Raw genomic sequence first — 21159 nt, forward strand, 5'->3', positions numbered from 1 at the left:
GCTTGTAACCTCGGTTAGTCCTGGTGTTCACTTAGATAAGAGCAGAAAGAAACTCCTGACCCCAATAAAGCGCAACTTCTCCCTGTGGCTTGTTTGGCCTGTGTGCCAGACAAGCTCCACTTGCCTCACGGATGGCATTTCCTCTTGGCAGGTGGTGGTTTACATAGCTGGACTAAGGAATGCTGGAGATAATCCTTTTGCTCTTTTGCTGTGGAGTAAAGCCCTTTTTCTGTACCCAGTTCCTGACCTAGAATCCTACCCCCTACAAAACTAGTCCATACAGTACTTGTATAGCAAGCAGAACATAGACGGGGTTCATCTAACAGACGCCCACAGCCTGGACAAGGAAAGGGACAGGCCAGGACTTTGTCTGGGACCCTGGCTCACTGCTGAGAAGGGCAGGTGTGTCCTAATTTGACTCGCCCCTTTTAACTAAGGAACTGTCATAGTCTCTAGGTCTGTAGATTTCTACTAGCTTTCCTGACTCACACTACAAGGCCCACCATATTGTTCTCTTCTTCTACCCATGGTAACCTCTCAGTCACCTTGCAGGGTCTGGCTCCTTGTCTGCCAATCCTAGAATGTCCTGAGACTTCAGGGATTCCATCTATTTGCCTGTGGTGCCACATTTTGGGCATGGCCTTATGACCTCAACCTACTCTGTTTCCAAAGGCTCCAGTGGCTTCCTGTGGTTGCACCAAAGTGTGGGGATCTGGCTTCAGCCTCTCTAGGCCAGCCCTTGATGTTTCTCTGGAACCTCCAAAGCGACCTTCCCAATGTATTGTCAACATATAGGTACCTCCAGCACCCCCTCATTCAGAGGAGAGGGCTCCCTGACACTGGCAGAGGGAAGTCTATACTTTTGTCTAATTTTGTTTTTCAAAGCAAGATTTCTCTGTAGCTTTGGAGCCTATTCTGGAACTAACTTTTGTAGATCAGGCTGGCCTCAAACTCACAGAGATCCACCTGCCTCTGCCTCCCAAGTGCTGCGGTTAAAGGCCTGAGCCACCATTGCCCAGCTAGTATTGCTAGTACTGATAATTCTTTTTTTTTCTTTTCTTTTCTTTTTTTTTTTTTTTTTTGTTTTGTTTTGTTTTGTTTTGAGACAGGGTTTCTCTGTAGCTTTGGTGCTTGTTCTGGAACTAGCTCTTGTAGAACTCCCAGAGATCCGCCTGCCTCTGCCTCCTGAGTGCTGGGATTGAAGGCGTACGCCACCACCGCCCGGCTCCCTTGATAACTCTTAAAACCAGAGTTTACTTTCTAGTTTGGTACATATTTGAATGGTTTTCATTTTATTTTATTCTATGAGTGTTTTGCCTGCATGTGTATATGTTTGTGTACCACGTGCATGTCTGCTGATGATTGTGAGTCATCATGGGCGCTGGGAACCAAATCTAGGTCCTGTTCAATAACAACAAGAGATTTTAGCCACAATAACAACAAGAGATTTTAGCCACTATGACATCTCTTTTGCCCCCCATTTGAAATTTTCACAATACAATATAAATAAAAATTATTGAATAGCCAAACAGAGCTCTTATAAATTTAAGGCCAGCTTGTCTTGATCTGCATAGAGCATTCCAGTATAGCCAAGGCTACACAGAGAAACCCTGTCTCGAGAAAACCAAAATAGTAATAATAAGAATTCCACTGAATAACAAAATATTCTATTGAAGAGGTTCTAGATATATCATTTCAATGGTAGCATGCTTGCCTACCATGCTTGAAGTCCTGTGTTTGATCTCTACCATCCCATAAACCAGTGCATGCCTGGAATCCAGACCTCAAGAAATGAAGGCAGGAAGATTAGAACTTAGTTACATCATGAGTTCTAGGATGCCCTGGGCTAGACACTGACCCCATGCCCAAAAAGACAAATAATCTTATAGCAGAAATAGCCTATATCGATAAGAACTTTATAAAATATATTTATAACTAAGAAAATAAGTATGAATTTGGAAGAAGTATAATTACGCTAGAATGGGTAATGACTTTGCCGATTACTAAGTTCTCCATAGTTTTGTGACTCTTACCTTTTTACAAGTTGTAGAGCAGTTTCATTGTTATCCAGTCTACAAATCCTTTCACGGGCTTCCCTTTTTCCCATGTCACTGTATGGAAATCTGTGTCCACAGTGGTCTTGCAGTTGTGAGAATATAGTTGTTAGCACCTAGTGCTGTAGTGAATACTTGGTGGTAAACAATGTATCCTGAGCTGCTGAAGGCAGTGGCATCGGTTCCTAGCTTTGGAATCTGTCCTGGAACTAGCTCTTGTAGACCAGGTTGGCCTTGAATTCACAGAGGTCCTCCTGCCTCTGCCTCCCAAGTACTTGGACTAAAGGTGTGCACCAGCACACTCAGCACAGCACCAATTTCTAATAAGGTTGAATGTAAGCAATGCTGAAAAGCTCTTTGATCAAGAACTCCAAGTAACAACCAGAAAATTGAATTAAGAGAAGCTAAATTGGTTTGGGAGTCTATGAGGTGGCTTAGTGGTTAAGGTGCTTCCATCAGGCCTAGGTGACCTGAACTCAATTTCTGTCCCCACATGGTGAAGGAGATAGCCAGCTCATGCCAGTTCTTATGGTGCATGTGCTTGTGCACATAGGAAATGTTGAGAGGGTGAGAAAGAGAACGGCAGATAGGCTTGGTGGCCAAGTTTATAGTCCCAATACATGGGATCGTTGTGAATTCATGGTCACACTGGGCTGCATAATGATTTCCAGCAAGCTTAGGCTACATCTTAATAAAACCATGTCTCAAAAAGCATAAAGCTAACCATGTTGCTTACGTGTATAATCCCAGTATTCAGGAGGCAGAGGCAGGAAGATCACAAGTTGAAGCCCATTCTGGTCTACATAGTATGTTCCAGTCCAGCCAAAGCTACTATGTGAAACCCTGTCTCAAAAACAAAACAAAAACCAAACAAACAGAATACAAAATACATGAGATTAGGAAGTAAAGTAACTAAGCATGTACTCTTAAGATGTGGCAGTTCCTAGAAGGGGAGAAAGAATGTGGCAAGGTCAGTGGAAGCAGCAAAGGCCCACATTTGTGTGAGCCTGCATCCCCAGTCAAGATTCTGAAGGTTGTTATGTTTTGGTTCTATTCTTCAGGCTTGGTGAATAACGTGGTGTTTACCAGTCACACGACGGAGCAGAGGCACCCTCTCCTTGTTCAGCTGCAGACCCTCATCAGGGCTGCCAATCCAACTGCAGCCTTCATTCTTGCAGAAAATGGGGTTGTTACAAGGTAAACTTGTGCAGACTCCACTCTGTGTGCCCAACTTCTTTCCCAGATGACACAGCACCAGACTGGCCCACAGGGACACACCTGGTGGAAGGAAAGAACGGACTACTGCAAGGTGTCCTCTGACCTCCACATGCGTACTGTGCTACACACACACACACACACACACACACACACACACACACACACACACGGAAAAAATAATAACAAATTTCTACTTCATGTATGTAGCTATTTTGCGTGTGTGGGGGTGTCTATCTGTACAGCACACGCATGCCTGGTGCCCATGGGGGCCAGAGAGGGTTTAGAGCCTCTGGAACTGGAGTTGTTGATAATTATGACTTACGTTTTGGATGTTGGAAATTAAACAAGGGTCCTCTGGAAGAATAGCCAGTGCTCTTAACTGCTAATCCATCTCTCAAGCCCTGTAAAATGCTGTTTTTGTTGGATACAGGATCCTACTTTGCAGTCCTGTCTTGCTTAGAATTCAGAGGGACCCACCTGCCTCTGCTTACTAGGTTCTGAGAGTAATGTCAACCACCACCACCATACCACTTCTTTAAAAAAGTGTGTTTAACACTGTAATGCTCTGAGGTGTTTTGTTACTCTGTTTTGACAGATTCTTTCTCATACACTGAAGAATTGAAGTCAAAACTGTCTTCAGTGGTCCATGTGTTAAGATGTGAGAGTGTGTTGGGCTGGAGAGATGGCTCAGCCATTAAAATCTAGGCTTACAACCAAAAATGTAAGATGTGAGAGTATGGGTGCGGTGGTGGCGCAGGCTTTAATCTCAGCACTTGGGAGGCAGAAACAGACAGATCTCTGTGAGTTCGAGGCCAGCCTGGTCTACAAAAGCTAGTTCCAGGACAGGCTCCAAAACTACAGAGAAACCCTGTCTCAAAAAAAAAAAAATAAAAAAATAAAACCAGCTGAGGGGCAGGTAAGATGACTCAACAGGTAAGAGCCTTGCCACCAGGTGGTGGAGTCTGGTTTGATCTTGGAATCCACATCGGAGATGAGAGAACTGACTCCTACAGCTGTCCTCTGACCTCCACACACATACCATGGCCACACATGTACACACACCTTTAAAATAGCACTTGGGAGGTGTATCTCTGTGGGCATGTGTACGGAAACCAGAGGGCAACTTCAGGTGTACATTGTTTCGTTATCCAGGGAAACAGTTCAGTCAGTAAAGTACTTGTTGTACAAGTATGAGAACCTCAGGTTGATCCTCAGCAGGGTGTAGTGGCACATGCTTGCTAGCAGGTGCATCACCTACATCCGGTCCCTTAGTTACACAGACATAAACTGGAGGGCTGGAGACATGACTGTGTACCATGTGCTTACCTGGTGCCTGGGAAGGTCAGAGAAGGGCATCAAATCCCCTGAAACAAAAACTGTGGATGACTATAAGTCCCCATGGGATCAAACTCTGGTCCTCGGCAAGAATAACAGGTGCTGGGAACAAAGCCCCCACCTTTACATTCTTAAGATCTGGCAGGCACTGTGTTGACCAAGTGATTAAACTGTGAAAACAGTAATGGGACAGTCTGATATGATGATCCTCTCTGCTCTGAGTCAGTGAGGCAGCATCACCTGGGTCGTGATTGCCATCACTAGATAAACCAGGCTTGGTGGTACATGTCTGTAATCTCAGCACTTGAGAAAGTAGAAGTAGGAGGATCAGGTCATCCTCAGCTACTTAGTGAGTTCAAGACCAGGCTGGGCTACATGAGACCTGTGTTCTTGTGTCCCCCCCCCAAAAAAAGTTTCTGATTCAGTGAGTCACCAGCAGGACCTGAAATTCTACATTCTGATAGGAATACTAAATTCCTCAGGTGTAATAGTATATCATGGCCCTGTAAGAGAACGTATTCTTCTTGTTTTGGTTTTGGGCAGTTTTTGTTTTATTTTGTCTGTTATAAGACAGAGTCTCTCTGTAGCCCTAGATGGTCTAAAACTCAATATAGACCAAGCTGTCCTCAGACTCACAGAAATCTGCCTGCCTCTGCTTATGAGCAACTATTTTTAGAAGACACATATTGAAGTAGAAGTGAACTGTTATGCATACAACTACTTTTCGTATTCTGTGTCAGGAAAAAATGCATGCAAATGTGGAGAGGTTAACATTGACAATCCTAATTAACTGGGGTCTTCTCTGGTTCTCTGTGTTTTTAAAGGAATGAAGACATTGAGCTGATTCTCTCAGAAAACAGTTTTTCAAGTCCCCAGATGCTACGTTCTCGATATTTAATGTTTCCTGGCTGGCAAGTATCATTACTGAATAGTAGCTCTAAAAAGAAATGTGAGCCACATCTGTAGCAAAGGAGCAGCAGAAATGACAGTAGCATACATGCTTCACAAGGGTCACTGTGTTAACTGGATAACCTGCTGTGGCCTGGAAGCCTTCCCAAGGGGCCAGTGCTCCACAATCTGAGCCTCTGAACACTGCGATTCAAGAGGTCATCCTACAGGTACCAAGTACAGTGAGTGGTACAGAACCAAGACTTAGATTCCCCAGGTTAAAAAAAAAAATGCCCTTCCCAATAATCAGCCATCTAGAATAGGTAATCAGTCATCAAAAGTGCTGCTGCTTCAGAGCTTTGCCTGTCTTGGCTTTTTTATTTCATATCAACAAAACACATAATAAATGCCACTATTGTTCACATTTTATAGATGACAGAAGCAACAAGAGTTCAATGATGTGTCCAAGATACAGCTAGTAGTCGGGTGGTGGTGGCACACACCTTTAATCATCCCAGCACTTGGGAGGCAGAGGCAGGCGGATCCCTATGAGTTTGAGGCCAGCCTGGTCTATGGAGCGAGTTCCAGAACAGGCTCCAAAGCTACACAGAGAAACACTATCTTGAAGGGAAAAAAAAAAGGAAGGAAAGAAAAGAAAAAAAAGAAGGAAAGAAAGAAAGAAGAAAAGTCTAAGAACAAGAGAGATGACTCAGTGGTTCAGAGTACTTTCTTCTCTTGCAGAGGACCCGGGTTCAGTTACCAGCACCCATGTGGTGCAGTTCAAAGCTTTCTGCAAACTCAGAGTGAACATGGTACAAATACACACATTCAGTCAAAATACATAAACACATAGAATAATGATAATAAATTTTTTTAGAAAACAATGAAAGGAAAGAAAAAACCTATTGCAAGTAAGGCATGGTGGCACACATTCTTATCCCAGCACTCGGAAGGATAGAAGCAGGATTGGGAGTTCAGGATTATCCTTAGCTACATAGTAAGTTCTAGTTCAGTCTCATGGGCTACATACAGGAAGCCCTGGCTCAAAAAAACTTTAAAAGGGGTTGAGCACAGTGGTGAGTGCCTTTATTCTCAGTACTGGGAGGCAGAGGCAGAAAAACCTCTTAGGGACCAGCCTGATTACATAGGATCCCCAGGACAAACCTCTTTAAAGGGCTAGCAAAATAGCTCAGTGGTTAAAGAAGCTTGCCACCAAGCCCCCGTGGCCTGAGTTCAATCCCAGAGTCCCTCACAGTGGAAGAAGAAAACCAGCTCCTACAAGCTGTCCTCTGACCTTCATGTGTGCAGTGTGGCAAGTGCACACACACACGCACACACACACACACACACACACACGCACACACACAGCTGGGCTAGTACACGCTCCCGCTCTTAGGATGGTAGGAATGACACCCGTCCAGTGGTTCTGTCCTCCCCTGGAGCAGTTCCAAGTCAGAAATAAATCAGGAGTTGAAATGAAATGTCCTTAACTGTGGAAGCTGAATGAGATACAAGGGTTCATTATACTTTCATACTTCTGTTTTTGGTTTAAACTAGAAATTTTCTGTATTAGAAAGTTTCACAATGTGGACATGGTAGCTCATACTAACAGTGACAGCATTTGGGAGGAAGCAGGAGGACCAGGGATTCTGCATGATCCACAACAAACTCAAGGCCAACCTCGGGAAACACAAAACCCTGTCTTTAAGAAAGAAAAAAAAGTTAATTCCATCCAGGTATAGTAGTATGTACTGATAATCCCATATATTCAGGGTCCAGGGGCGGGAGGATAAAACGTGAGTCTAGGAGTTCAAGACCAACCTAAGCACAGAAGTGAGACATCTCAAAGTTTGAACACACACACCACACACACCAAACCCTAAATTTATTTTTTGTATATTTTATTTTTCAATTTTTTTTAATTTATTTTTTGTGCATTGGTGTAAAGGTGTCAGATCTCCAGGAACTGGAGTTACAGACCATTGTAAGCTGCCATGTGGGTACCAGGAAGAACAGGCAGTGCTCTTAACTGCTGAGCCATTTCTCCAGCCCCAAACCCTAATTTAATGCTCTCAGTTTAGTCCTGATGTTAATGGCTCTGTGACAAGCAGTGTGATTACACAGCAGTGGCCTCACAACTCCTTAGTTCCTTCTAGAGAAACGTGGATGTTTTAAGTTCCCCACCATGAGATGGGCGTGTCTGGAGTGTTGAAAGTAATCCTAGCTGTTTTGAATGCTGAAGCAGGTGGATCTTCAGTTCAAAGTGGGGACAGGGTAGAGTAGGGGTGGTCGCAGCTATGTTAGGAAGGACTCCTAGTATCGTTGAGGTCTGAGGGAATGCACAGGCCCTGGACTTGAGGGAACTTGTGCTAGTCTAGAGAAGTTAGACCTGCACTCTCAGGAAGGGCCTGCTCCAAGGCGCCATCCTGCTTTCCAGTCCCACAGTGAAGCAGAAGTATACACTGGAAGCAGTACTTCAGCCAAGCCCCTGTGGTGCGGAACTTTAATCCCAGCACTTGGGAGGCAGAGGCAAAAGAATCTCTGAGTTCAAGGCCAACCTGGTCTACAGAACAAGTTCCAGGATAGCCAGGGCTGCACAGAGAAACCCCGTCTTGAAAAAAACAAACCAAGCCCCCAGTTCAATCCCTAGCCCCATATAAACCAGTGTGGTGCCCATGCTTTTAATCCCTGCATTAAGAAGGTGGATGCCCAGATGGTCCGAAATGTAAGGTCATCGTTGGTTACATAGCAAATTTGTGGCCAACCTGGTATTGGTAAGACCCTAGTTCATATAGGAAAAAAAGAGAAATATATATTGTAAACAAAATAGTTATTAATTAGTGAGAGAGGATTGAGCAATGATGACTAGTTTATCCCAAGATGGTATATATAACACTGAACCCCAACACTGAATGGATGAGATGGGGGCAAAGGGTACTACAGCTTCTTGTATATGTTCATGAATATGTCAAAGAATTTAAGAACAATACTTGTTCTTACATTTTAAAAACTATTTTAAGGTATGAAGGTAAATTTGATTCCGGATCCATCTTTCCGCTAATGGTTCAGATCTGCGTGTGGTTTGACCGACCTCTGGAGAAAACCCGCTTTGTGGCCAAGTGTAAAGGTGAGCGTGGCTGGGACACGTTCCACCCTCGATGGAAGACTTGTCCCTTCCCTGTGGCCCCATTTCAGTCAGTGTCCTCGGGTTCCTCTTCTCCATATTGTCAGGATCAAAAGCAGGTAGGGGGGTTAATGAGATCAGATCTCCGGTTCTGATTATGTGTGGCCACGCTTGGCTCACTCTGAGGGATAGTGGTGGAGGCCCTGGGCAGGAGGAGTGGAACCTTGAGCCCTTCCCCTGGCCCTGACCTTCTGACTCTGTTGATCTAAGCTTGGCCTCCACATCCAGGTAGCTGAATTCCTGTTCTTTTCCTCCACCAGCAATTCAGTCTTCCATCAAGCCAAGTCCCTTCTCTGGGAATATCTACCACATCCTTGGCAAAGTGAAGTTTTCAGGTAAATGGGGTGAGTCTTGGTTGCCTGGCACTCATGGCTCCTGGTGTGAGCTCACAGCCCTGCTGGCTCCGTCCTCTTTTCCACAGTGGAGGATCTGTCCTTAGTTCCTGGGAACTTCAGTGGGCTGTACAGAGGTTGGGCTGAAGCGCAAGGCCACTGAAGCCCAGCTAATGTGTGTCCATGCTTTCTTCCATTCTTTTATAAAGCTGTTCTTTTTACATTTTACACTACATGTTCTGACAGCACATGTATGAGCACCACGTGTGTGTCTGGTGCCCATTTGATCCCCTGTCCCTGGAGTTAAAGTTGGTGTAAGCCACTGTGTGAATGCTGGGAATCAAACCCAGGTCCTCTAGAGAGTATCAGCTAGTGTTCTTTACAGCCCCTTCCTCAGGTTGCTGCCCCTCGGGCTGCTGGGTAGTACTTAGTCCTTGACGTCACAGCCAGCCGCTGCATTCAGCCTCTGAGGTGAATCCCTGGGTGTTACTATCAGTGCAGTGGCCTCTCCTTTTATGACAGATCTTGCAGAGGCAGTGGTGAGTGGCCCTGCTTATCTGACCTCTAAGCATTTTCTTCCGCGTGTGTTCCTCTGCCCTGTTAAGTGTGTGTCTGATCACCCACACCTACAAGCCACATACTTGAACTCATCCTTTCCGACTCGCCACTACTGATCCCGTCAGTCCCTAGGAATCTGTCAACCTGCGGCACTGTTACAGTCTAGCATTCTTGTGGGATTTGTTCTCAGGGACAGATGTGTTTTCTGTGCAGATTCTGAAAAGACCATGGAGGTCTGCCACAACACTTTGACCAACTCCCTGAGCATTATGCCGGTTTTGGAAGGACCCACTCCACCCCCCAATTCCAGAAGCACACCTCAAGAGAATGGGCAGCCAGAATGCTACCTTGTGTTCATTGGCTGCTCCCTGAAGGAGGACAGCCTCAAAGACTGGCTTCGACAGTCAGCTAAGCAGGTGACTTGCAAAACCAACTTCACTGAGCCCAGATACGGCCAGCACAGTCCTCTGACCCTGGCCTCCTTCCCTCTGACACCCACTAGTCTACACTTCAAGGCTCAGTCAAGACTTAGGGACCTTTGGGGATTAAGAAGCAGCCTGTAGGGGCAAATTCCAGGAGGAGGAGGGGGAGAGAGAGGGGGGGAGGAGGAGGAGGAGGAGGAGGAGGAGGAGGAGGAGGAGGAGGAGGAGGAGGAGGAGGAGGAGGAGGAGGAGGGGGAGAGAGAGGGGGGGAGGAGGAGGAGGAGGAGGAGGAGGAGGAGGAGGAGGAGGAGGAGGAGGAGGAGGAGGAGGAGGAGGAGGAGGAGGCCAGAGAGAGAACACGAACAGATCCCCTGGAATGGAAATATAAATAACAACTGTGGGCACTGGAAGTCAACCCCAGGTCCTCTGGAAGGACAGTGCTCTGAGCGTCTCTCCAGCCCGGGCCTGTGTACTTTGACAGCCAGGCGTTTTAGAAGCTGTGGTGCTAAGCACAGACAGTATCAGTGGTTTGCTTTGTCCTGGAACTTGAGGAGTAAAGTTGCCTGGGGTCTTGGGTCTTGTCCATTGATGGTAGTCTCCTAGGAGCTATGAGCTTCCTCGTATGACTAAATTCTTCTGCTTTTGCTTATTTTAAGGAGGTTTTTTTTTTTTTTTAGGAGGTTGGGTGTTTTGGCTGAGGTGGTTAGGCGGACTCTCACTGTGTAGGCCAGCCTGGCTTCAGATTTTAATCCTCCCGCTTTAAACCTCCCAAGTGCAGGGATCACAGATGTGTGTCACCACTCCTACTTTAGATAAGGACTTAAATGTTACTAGACTGTGAAACCTCCAGATGTCCATTATCTGTCATTGTGGCTCAAGCATAAGAATGTACCAAGAGGCAGTTGTGCCCATTTGCAAAGCACTGGGCACATTTGTTTACAGCTGTCTTGTGGTGCTCTGGTGGGAAAATAATTTACTCAGGGGAGTAGTCAAGCAAGACAGCATCTCCATGAAACCTGGTCCATGCACTCTTCCCTCTTCTGGGGTCCTTGATGCTTAACTGGCCCCCCAAATTCTGTGAGCCTTTGGCTGCCCTTGTACTCCCTCAGCCCTGTTGAAATGTGTGTTTTCTCTACATCCACATAGAAGCCTCAGAGGAAAGCTCTGAAGACCAGGGGAATGCTGACCCAGCAGGAGATCAGGAATATCCACGTGAGTGGCTGCCCTGCTCCCCTCAGTGTTTGTCCCCTACTTGTAGTGCTGTCCTGGGCTCACAGGGCAAGGGACTGTTTGTAGGATGTCCTGGCATTCTTGCTGCTCTCAGGACATAAAGGGAGGCTGGTCAAAAAGCCTAACCTTGTAGCTTCAGTAAATGGAGTGGCCACTTCTGCTGTGACCTGTGGATGAAGTGGAAGAGATCTGGGTCTGTAAGAGGACTGGATAATGGGAGAACTAGCCTTCTCATCCTGCCCAAGTAGTTTTAGAAGATCTCTGTTTAAGATAAGCAGTCAGCCGGGTGGTGGTGGCGCACACCTTTAATCCCAGCACTCGGGAGGCAGAGGCAGGTGGATCTCTGTGAGTTTGAGGCCAGCCTGGTCTACAAGAGCTAGTTCTAGGACAGGCTCCAAAACTTCAGAGAAACCTTGTCTCAGGAGGAAAAAAAAGGGTTAAAGCAGTCAGCTGCACAGCTGCAGCAGAAAAAGGGCATGTAGACAGCTGTTCATGGGAAGGCTGTAGACAGCTGATCATGGGAAGGCTGTAGACAGCTGTTCATGGAAGGTTGTAGGATCCTAAGGCTAAAATGAGATTTCCTGGGTGAGCGTTACTAATAGCTGACTGACCCCTAAGCCTCTTCCCCAAGCCCATGCCCACCAAGGCCTTTTAGGCCTTTTTTCAAAGGTTTTGGGACAAAAAACTAAAAGCTACGTTCCGAGCCCCATCATGGGCTGTCACTAGTCCTAAGTCTCTGCTTTATGCCTGGTACCTGTAGAAGCCGGAAGAGGGTGTCAGGTAATTCAACAGGTTTCTTTTCCAACAGGTGAAACGCCACTTGGATCCCCTACCTGCAGGCTACTTTTACAATGGCACTCAGTTTGTTAACTTCTTTGGAGACAAGACAGATTTTCACCCACGTATCCTTGGAAACAGTCTGGTCCCAGTGTGAAAATCTGGGAGATGCGAGCCTCTCCTGTAAAATTGGTGTCTGCTAGGAGCACCACAGCAAGCCCTAGGAGCAGGCAGCATCTGTAGACCTGGGGGAGCTCGCAGGGACAAGCCCCACAGGCACCATCTATGTTATCCTTTTAAAATTGCTGGTATTAGATGAGCCCTTCATGGACCAGTTTGTCCTGTCACCCTCCCTGCAGTGTGGTTTGAAGGCAGCATTGGTAGCTGCAGGGTCATGACATACAAAGTGAACCAGTTTGCACTGTCACCCTCCCTGCAGTGTGGTTTGAAGGCAGCATTGGTAGCTGCAGGGTCATGACATACAAAGTGAAGATGGCCTGCTCCAGCAGTCCAGTGTGAAGATGGGCAGGATGAAATGCAGGACTAGCAAGCTTCAATGTGCTTGAACCCAAGCGTTCTAGGACTTCATGTTGCCTGTTACCCTCATTGTAGCTGAGATGCTCTGTGTTAGATACTTTGGTTTCCCAAGCCTCACCTGCCCACAGGTCCCCCTGGGAGAAGTGCTCCTTCCTGTCCCCCAGGCTCATAGCTCACCTCCTTAACCAGGTACCAGTCATGGACCAGTTCATGAATGATTATGTGGAAGAGGCCAATCGGGAGATCGAGAAGTACAACCGCGAGCTGGAGCAGCAGGAATACCGTGACCTCTTTGAGCAGAAGCCCTAAAAAAAGCTGGGCCTGTGCCCACGAGAGATGAATGAGTGAATGGGTGTCCATCTTTCCTGGAGGCCTCTCCTGAAGGGGCTGACACTGTCCTCCCTGGCCTGTGTCTGCCAGCATAGTACATGTTGTCTCTATTCTCTCTCCTCTCTACACCCTGAAAGGCGTTGTGTTCACCGCTGAGTGAGGGCTGTGCACAGGACGAGCAGCTAGACTGCCCTGTGTTCCAGCGTCTCTGGGTGTCTGGTAACAGATTCTCCCGTAGACAGCTGGACACTGTGAGGCTCAGGAGAACCCTTTGGCTTACGCGGTGCAGCTGCTGGGAGTTAGAAGGGCCCTGGTTGCCTAAGCAGTGGCCAGGCAGAGATCCACAACGCCCTGTAGATGAGAGCACTTCTGTGGGGTGAATGGAGGCAAGATAGGATGCTTTCTGTACACGCGAGGCTACTGCACAAATGGTCCTGGAGCTCCGCTGCAGCATCACTTTGGTCCTCTAACTCAGAGACAAGAGCAGGCCTGCTGCTCTAGCCCTGGCAGTGCTTCACCTCCCAGTCAAGGTGAATATCCTGCAGCTGGTTAGTCTTGGGCCCAGGGTCTAATCATCTGGGGGCTGTTGACCTTTCACCCCCTGTCATGGAAGGCAGTGCATTTCAGAACACCTCCCCTGAAACTGCCCGGGATGTGTGTACTTGATTCCTGAGGACCAGGAATTTCAGGAATTCTGATATTCAAATTAGAATCCCCTCCAGTGGTTTTTCTGTTTTTCCCCCCATTGGGCTGCACAGCAAAGGTGAACTAATTTGCATCCCAAGACTGACCTCCTAAGTACAGTGGGGAGCAAGGTCCCTAAAGGTGATGTCTGCTAGGACTTGAGTGCCTCCGCTGCTTGAACTATAAATGTTTTCCCAGTTTCATGGACTTTTTGCATGCCTTAGGAAGAAGCACATAGGGAAAGCCAGCATCGTGTTCTGTAATGTAAAGAGACTTCTGCAGAAGGGTCCTGGCACAGCGGAGACGTAGAGGGAGCATATGAGGCCATGTGCCTGGTAACAGAGCTCTTTAGGCAAAGTAATAATCAAGGCTCGTCAATAAAATATTCTTGTATTATGAAAAAAAGGTTGAAGCCAAATGAGCCAAATTACAAGTTCCATTGGATAAGAATTCTTGCATTAAGAAAAACATGTGAGAAAGGCCCATATGCTCCCATCCCTGCTCCAAAACACACTGGTGACAAGGCCCTCCTGTTGAACTCTAGTCTGGAAATCCTGACTTCTGGCTGGGGTTCAGTAGCATAGATCTTAAGTGCAATTGATTAATAAGCAATGAATTACTATAGCTCCCTTTGTCTTCACCAAGCTCTTTTTAAAAACTAAAATTTGAGCTAGCAGCCTTAGAAAAGGGAAAGGGGGACTACGAAACAATTTCATTTCCTTTGGGGGGTGGGGGTAGACCACAGGCCATTTCATTTCCTGCAGGGTTACTGTGAAGATTTCAGAGGAGCTCTAGATTAAGGGCTCTGGCTGCTTTGGCCTGGCAGTCTGGCTGCTGCACAAAAAGCGTTTTTAAAGAGGGGTTGGGGCCACACTGTGTGGTGAACTTGGTGTCTAGCCATTGTCCATAGAAGTGTGCTTTTACCAACCTGCCCATTGCCCCCATTCCTCTCATCAGAGGGGAAACTGATTACCTCAACTTGAATATAAAACTGTGGTTTTGAAGAAAAGGCAGAACATTCAGTTCTTTGCCCCAAGAGGGTAAAGCTAGCTGAAGCCTCTGTAGATGTTCCCTAACCTGCTTGGGACTCTGGAGGGGCCCTGCAACCACACACTGTGAGTTCTTTGAGGACTAGGAAGGGATCTTGCTTCTCCTCTGCTGCTCCCCACAACCTGCGGGCCTCTTGACTTCCATGGGGTTTAACAGCCACTTGATCCCTTCAGGTCAGAGGCTATCTCCAGAGGAAAGCCATGATAGTCTCTAGCCTCTAATCCTAGAAGTGGACAGCAGGGACCCAGCAAGGATTTTAGGGAGCAGTTCCCAGGACAGGCAAAGTCCCCCAGGGGCTTCCATGCTTTCTACCAGCTTTCCTGTTAGCAGCTTCAGTTTCTGTCACCAGAGTGAGTAAGATAGTGGTTAAGTCACTGAAGTTATGGGTTGTTTTGTTCTAATGTGGGCTCTCCCCGAGTGGACTGGGGGGAAGAAGCAGACATTGGAGGCAGGTTTGCCCACCAAGCCCTCAGGCTCTTTGACCTGAGGCCTGGACACTAGCCCTTTAGGCTGTGATCAGTAAAAATGTCCCTCCTAAATCCTCTTGGGATTTTGGAGAATTTTTGCACAGTAATAAGCTCTGGCTTCTCAAAAGGGAAAAGTTCAACTTAAAGACTGTAAACGGTTAAGTATTCCAGCCATGCTGCTGACTAGTTGGATAGTTGTACCTCAAAAACTAGGTGGGAAGTGGCTTTCTCATTATCCCACGGTCAGATACTAATGGAAGAGCTCGCTTACGTGCCAAAATTCACTTTTATACTAGTTTTTCAATGCTTTAATATTTGTAACTTAAATTTTAAATTCATATTTACAAACACTACTATAACTTCAGTGAAACTGAATTGTGTGATTGAAGCTTTTTGCTTATTATAATATTTATTACACTACTTAATTCAGTAAATATATAAAAGTAGCCTTCAATTTATTTTTATATTATTTTACATGTTTTTATCTGCAGTTGTGTCTGTGAATTTCCCTTGGAGATTAAGATGTAATACTAAGGACCAATAAACTGTCACTCCGCAAGCTGTCCCTGCCTATTCCTGTGTCTCTGGTATGGCTTTGGAGGGTGGAGCCCTGGGAACTGGACACTTTCTCAGTCTGGCTGGGATGTTCCTGGCTGGGATTGCTGAGAGGAGGAGCCCTTGAAGCTCACACTTGGAACCCCAATAGAGGGTAAAACTCACATCATACAGTCACCTACACTGAAGCTGGATGTAGTGGCCTTTAATCCCAGCACTGGGAGGCAGAGGCAGGCAGATCTCTGTGAGTTCAAAGCCAGCCTGGTCTATGAAGTGATTTCCAGGACAGCCAAAGATACACAGAGAAGCCTTATCTTGAACAAAACAAATCAAAAACCAGTCACCTCCCCTGGCTTAAACACTTGAGGAGCCCAGGAGCTAGAGGCAAGTACACAGAACTAACTGTCCCAAAGAAAAGCGCCCTACCCCCAGGTTCTCCCTGCCCATTCCTCTCCACCTCCCAGCTTTGTTTTATTGCAAGGCTCAGGGTGGATCGATCATGCTGGCCATATGGCTTCATCATTGATCTATACCCCCAGTCCCTCTACCCTCCTTTTTGTTGTTGATTTTGAAATAGGATGTCATGTAGCCCAGGCCGGCCTCAAACTTGCTGTGTAACAGAGGCTGGCCTAGAACCCCTTGTTCTGTTCTCACAGTAGTAGGTGTATAGGCATGTGCTGCCACACTTCCTCACGCTTCCCTGAGCACCTGGCAGAGCTTAGCTGCTGCAGCGCCTTCACAGGTTGATCAGCCCCTCACTCTCACTTTAGGAATGTGGACGAACGTGCCAGAGTAACTGGCACGGCAGTAGGGACACTGGTCTCATCCAGTTAAGTCTGGAAGAGCTTGTGGAGTGGGGCTGTGGAAGCACAGACTGAGAGCTTCCAGAGTTGGCCCAGTATTTGCGGAACTAGAGGAATAAAACCAATATAGGCACTGGCATGGGGCTCGGGCCTCCCATGGCTCCCCTCTATCCTGTCATCCCCAGCCCCAAAGCTGAGAGGAGGGAAAAAAGCTGATCCTAGAGGGACACCTCTCCAGGCGCTTCCTGTCCTACCCACAGGGACCTGAGGCAAAAGGAAGTGCCCCAAGGGCAGCTTTGGGAGCTGGCCCAAAGAAGTGCTGAGGGCTAGCTTCCTAAAGCAGTGCGGAGCGCTTGGGAGTTTAAAGGCCACTGTATGTGGAAAGGTCCGATGGATGTCGGAAAGGCCCACAGCAGTAACCCTAACCCCCAAGCCTCCTGCCTCACATCTTGCCGGCTAGAGAGACCCCAAGTCCCAGGAAGATCGGGTGGGGAGAAACAGTGAGTGTCAAGGGCTTGCTCCCAGGCCATCATTCCACATCTCCAGTAAGGCTTTTCATATCCCTGACTGATTTTCATAAACACTGTGTTCTGGTAGTCTTCCCTAGTACAAGTTAGAGGAAGAATAGGGGGTTTTGGCTTTGATTTTCATTGTGCTAATGATTATAATGATTTTTGACCAAGGAAAGGAAAACTAAATGAAAGCTTTCTAAAGGCATGGTGATACACACCTGTCATCCAGGTAAAGTGGCAGTAGCATCGGGAGGTCAGCCTTGGCCAGGCCGGGCTAGATGAGTCTGTCTCTACAACACTGTGGCAGGAGTAATTAGCTGGCCAGCACAGATCATTGCACAAAGTCTTGCGTGTGCTTTTTCGCTTTGCTTTACATGTCAGAGAACATAAAGTTGGTGAGGGGGAGGATCTGGGAAGAGCTGAGCAAGGGGAAAGAATATAATCAAAATACATTGTATGAAATTCTCAGAAATGGCTTAGTCTAAGGACCTCAGTTCGATCCCCAGAACTCAAGTTTTTTTTAAAAAAAAAAAAAAATCTGGGGTCAAAAGGATGGTTCTTCAGCCACCTAGAATGCTAAGGAGAGATGGCTCCTGTTTCAGAGAACCTGGACTTGATCCCCAGCACCCACAGAGCAGCCATCTCAGCTCCCCAGTCCGGGAAGAGCCAACCACACAAGGGATGCACAAATAGACACGCGGGCAAGACACTCAAACACATAAAAAAAAAATCTGGGTATGGTGGCACGTGCGTGCAATACCAGCACTGAGAGGTGGAACCAGGTTAAATCCCCGAGGCTCACTGACCAGCCAGTCAGCCAGCCTAGTCTACTTGGCTAGTTCCAGTAGGTAAGAGACTAGGGGTTGATGGGGGTGGGGGAGTGAATGACACTGATGAACTTGACAGAGGAAGGTTGTCCTGTGTGGGATATCCCTTTACACTGTATGACTGTATGTCACTGTGATTGATTTAATAAAGAAGCTGACTGATCTTTAACCAGGCAGGATAAAGTTAGGTGGGAGAGTCAAACTAAGAGTGATGGGAAGAAGGGCGGGGCCGAGGAGTCGTGAACAGAAGCAGAGAGGAGCAAGACGGGCGTGCCATACTAAGAAAAGGTACCAAGCCCCGTGGCAAAGCGTAGATAATAAATAATGAGCCGGACAGTGGTGGCGCACGCCTTTAATCCCAGCACTCGGGAGGCAGAGGCAGGCGGATCTCTGAGATTGAGGCCAGCCTGATCTACAAGAGCTAGTGCTAGAACAGGCTCCAAAGCTACAGAGAAACCCTGTCTCGAACAACCACAAAAAGGGGGGGGGGGGAATAATGGGTTAAATTTTTTTTATTTATTTATTATGTATACAATAGTCTGCCTCCATGTATGCCCACACGCTAGAAGAAGGCGCCAGATCTCATTACAGATGGTTGTGAGCCACCATGTGGTCATTGGGAATTGAACTCAGGACCTCTGGAAGAGCAGCCAGTGCTCTTAACCACTGAGACATCTCTCCAGCCCCCGATAATGGGTTAATGTAAATGTAGTAGTTAGCTAGTAACAAATCTGAGCTATTGGCCAAGCATTTATGATTAAAATTCAGTCTCTGAGTCAGTTATTTGGGAGCTGGTGGGTGGGAAAAAACATCTGCCATAGACCTGCACACACATGCACATGAGCACAGGCACATACACCATACGCACACCAAAAAACATCATTCTCAGGGTAGGGTTGCATAGAGTTGTTAAGAGTACTAGCCTAGCAGGCAAGAAGCCCTGGGTCCCACCCTCAACACTAAATAAATTGGGCATGGTGGTACTTGTAATCCCAGCACCCAGGGGCAGCAGAGGCAGGCAGGTCAGGACTTCCAAGTTATCCTTAACAGCACAGAATTCAAAACCAATCTAGGTTACATTAGATCCTGTCTCAAAAATAATAGGGTTGTAGAGATGGCTCAGTGGTTAAGAGCACTTGTTGCTCTTGCAGAGGACCCAGGTTCCATTCCTAGCGCCAACATGGTGGCTCCCAAACATCTGTAACTCCAGTTCCAGGGGATGCAATGCCCTCTTCTCATTTCTGCAGGCACCAGGCATCAACCTGGTGCAGATATACATGCAGGCAACACATACACATATAATAAATAGAATAATTATTATTATTCTGTACATTAAAATTAGCCAGGCATGGTGGCACATAACTTTAATTCCAGCACTTGGGAGGCACAAGTAAGTGAATCTCTAAGTTTGAGGCTAGTTTCGGCTAGACAGCGAGTTCCAGCCAGCCAGGGCTACATCGACCCTATAGACAAGCAAAGTAATTCACTGCCATCCCACAGATGGAGAAAAGGCCCCCACTACCTGACTGTGTCGTTCCTTTGTACACCCAGTGCACCAGTGTCTGGGGGAGGCAGGGCCTGTTGCCCCAGGTTGGTGGTAACAAGTGTACCAAACAAAGAGCCATTTTGAAGGATCAGTTGATGACAAGACAAGGACTGGCCAGACTGAGCCAAGGGGATGACCTGGAGGTAAAAGTGGAAAAAGCCAAAATGGAAAAAAAACCTAATTTCTGACACACTGCCAAACATGTTTCATTCTTCAGAAATCTGAAGGAAAATAAATGTGTTTATCAACAAACTACTCTCCTTTCCCTCTTCAAAGCCTCTGAATTGCTAAATTGGTCAATTTGAAGCATGAGGCACAAGGACTTTTATTTCATATCGGTAAAAACCTGCAAAGGAGAAAAGAACCCGGCAGTTTGAGTATGTGTCCACCTTACCCCGCAGTGGCTGCTGCTTTCCTGAAAGAGTTAAGTTTTCCCCTCATTGTTTCACGTTTTTGAGAAATTGCATCTCTGAAATTTCATGCCTGGCTGGATGTACAAATAACAGAGAAATAAGGACAACAGGAAAAGGAAAGATGGACCGATAAGGAACACTGTTTCGGTTTGAGACTAAAATCTTCATGGAATTTTCTAGCTAAAGACTCATTTCCAGGGACTGGGGAGACAGATGGGTCAGTCAATAAGGTGTTTGCTATGCAAGCATGGGGCCTGGGTTCCCTCTAGGACACCCATGTAAAAAGCAAAAAATTGGGTATCCTATCTTGAGCTGGTAATCCAGAGATGACTGGGCTGTGGAGGAAGGCAGAGCCTGACAGCCTAGCTTAACTGGCAACCTCGGGTACCAATCAATAATCGGCCTTTCCCAAAGACAAGGAAGACAGCACTTGAGTTTTAATGGGCAAGGTTGACTTCTAGCCTCCATGCGTGTCCACATTAGTGCACGTCCACAACCCCCTCCCAGTCCTGACACACACACCTCCATTTTAACTTTTTTTTTTTTTTTTTTCGAGACAGGGTTTCTCTGTGGCTTTGGAGCCTGTCCTGGAACTAGCTCTGTAGACCAGGCTGGTCTCGAACTCACAGAGATCCGCCTGCCTCTGCCTCCCGAGTGCTGGGATTAAAGGTGTGCGCCACCACCGCCCGGCTCATTTTAACATTTTTTGTTTAGTTTATGTTGCATTTTGGTTTTTGTGGAGGTTTTTGGGTTGGTTGGTTGGTTGGTTTTGGTTTCATTAGACAGGGTCTCTATAGCCCTGGCTGTGCCTGTCCTGGAACTTTTTATTGGACCTGACTGGCCTCAGACTCACAGAGACTGACTGTCTCTTCCTCCCCAGTACTGGGATTAAAGGCCTGTGCCATCATGTCTGGCCCACATTGTTTTTGAGACAATGTTTCACATATTTCAAGATGGTGTCAGACTCTCTGAAGGTGAAGATGACCCTGAACTTGTTAATAATCCTCCTGCCTCTGCTTCCACCTCTACCTGGGGTACAGCTGGCAACCTATACCTAAGTGGAAGTGGAGGAATCACTGACTTGAAATACCACTGGGTATTCCAGGTGTAGGCCAGAACTGTCTTCATCTTTGTTTAGTCTCTTTCCCTAACAAGCCATGTAGACATGGAAGCCCGGCATGAGACTGAATATGTATATGGGGAGACGCTGTGTGTTCAAAACATCATCAGTTTATTACACATCTCCTCTTCTCCACCCTGTGCCCTGGAAGACAAACACAGGCTGCTGTCGGGCACTCACGCCTAGCCAGGGAGATGGGACCAGACAGCAGCTAGACAGCGTGAGCGGCAGTATTCCCACCCCGGAACCAGGAGAGCCTGCCAAGGAAGGCATTACTTAACTCTAGGACAGATGAACGAAAAGTCTCTGAAACTTGA

The 21159-nt window shown here is 46.9% G+C and overlaps 1 protein-coding gene across 5 annotated transcripts in view; it reads left to right on the forward strand.

The window, feature by feature from the left end:
* Dnaaf9 (dynein axonemal assembly factor 9) overlaps positions 1-15629 on the forward strand; it is a 143466-nt gene extending 127837 nt beyond the window's left edge. For 3 of the 5 annotated variants that reach the window (XM_050133185.1, XM_050133194.1, XM_050133217.1), the window contains exons 30-37: positions 3116-3251; positions 5432-5518; positions 8516-8622; positions 8940-9014; positions 9783-9985; positions 11138-11203; positions 12030-12123; positions 12732-15629. In XM_050133185.1, coding sequence (XP_049989142.1) covers positions 3116-3251; positions 5432-5518; positions 8516-8622; positions 8940-9014; positions 9783-9985; positions 11138-11203; positions 12030-12123; positions 12732-12844 — 881 coding nt within the window. In that variant the 3' untranslated portion in view covers positions 12845-15629. Of the gene's footprint in view, positions 1-3115; positions 3252-5431; positions 5519-8515; positions 8623-8939; positions 9015-9782; positions 9986-11137; positions 11204-12029; positions 12124-12724 lie in introns of all 5 variants that reach the window. The other 2 variants (XM_050133210.1, XM_050133200.1) reach the window with 2 other exon arrangements.
* The last annotated feature ends 5530 nt before the right edge of the window (positions 15630-21159 follow it).

Source organism: Alexandromys fortis, unplaced genomic scaffold (assembly GCF_014885135.2).
Source record: "Alexandromys fortis isolate MF-2015 unplaced genomic scaffold, M_Fortis_MF-2015_v1.1 scaffold_6, whole genome shotgun sequence".
NCBI lineage: Eukaryota > Metazoa > Chordata > Mammalia > Rodentia > Cricetidae > Alexandromys > Alexandromys fortis.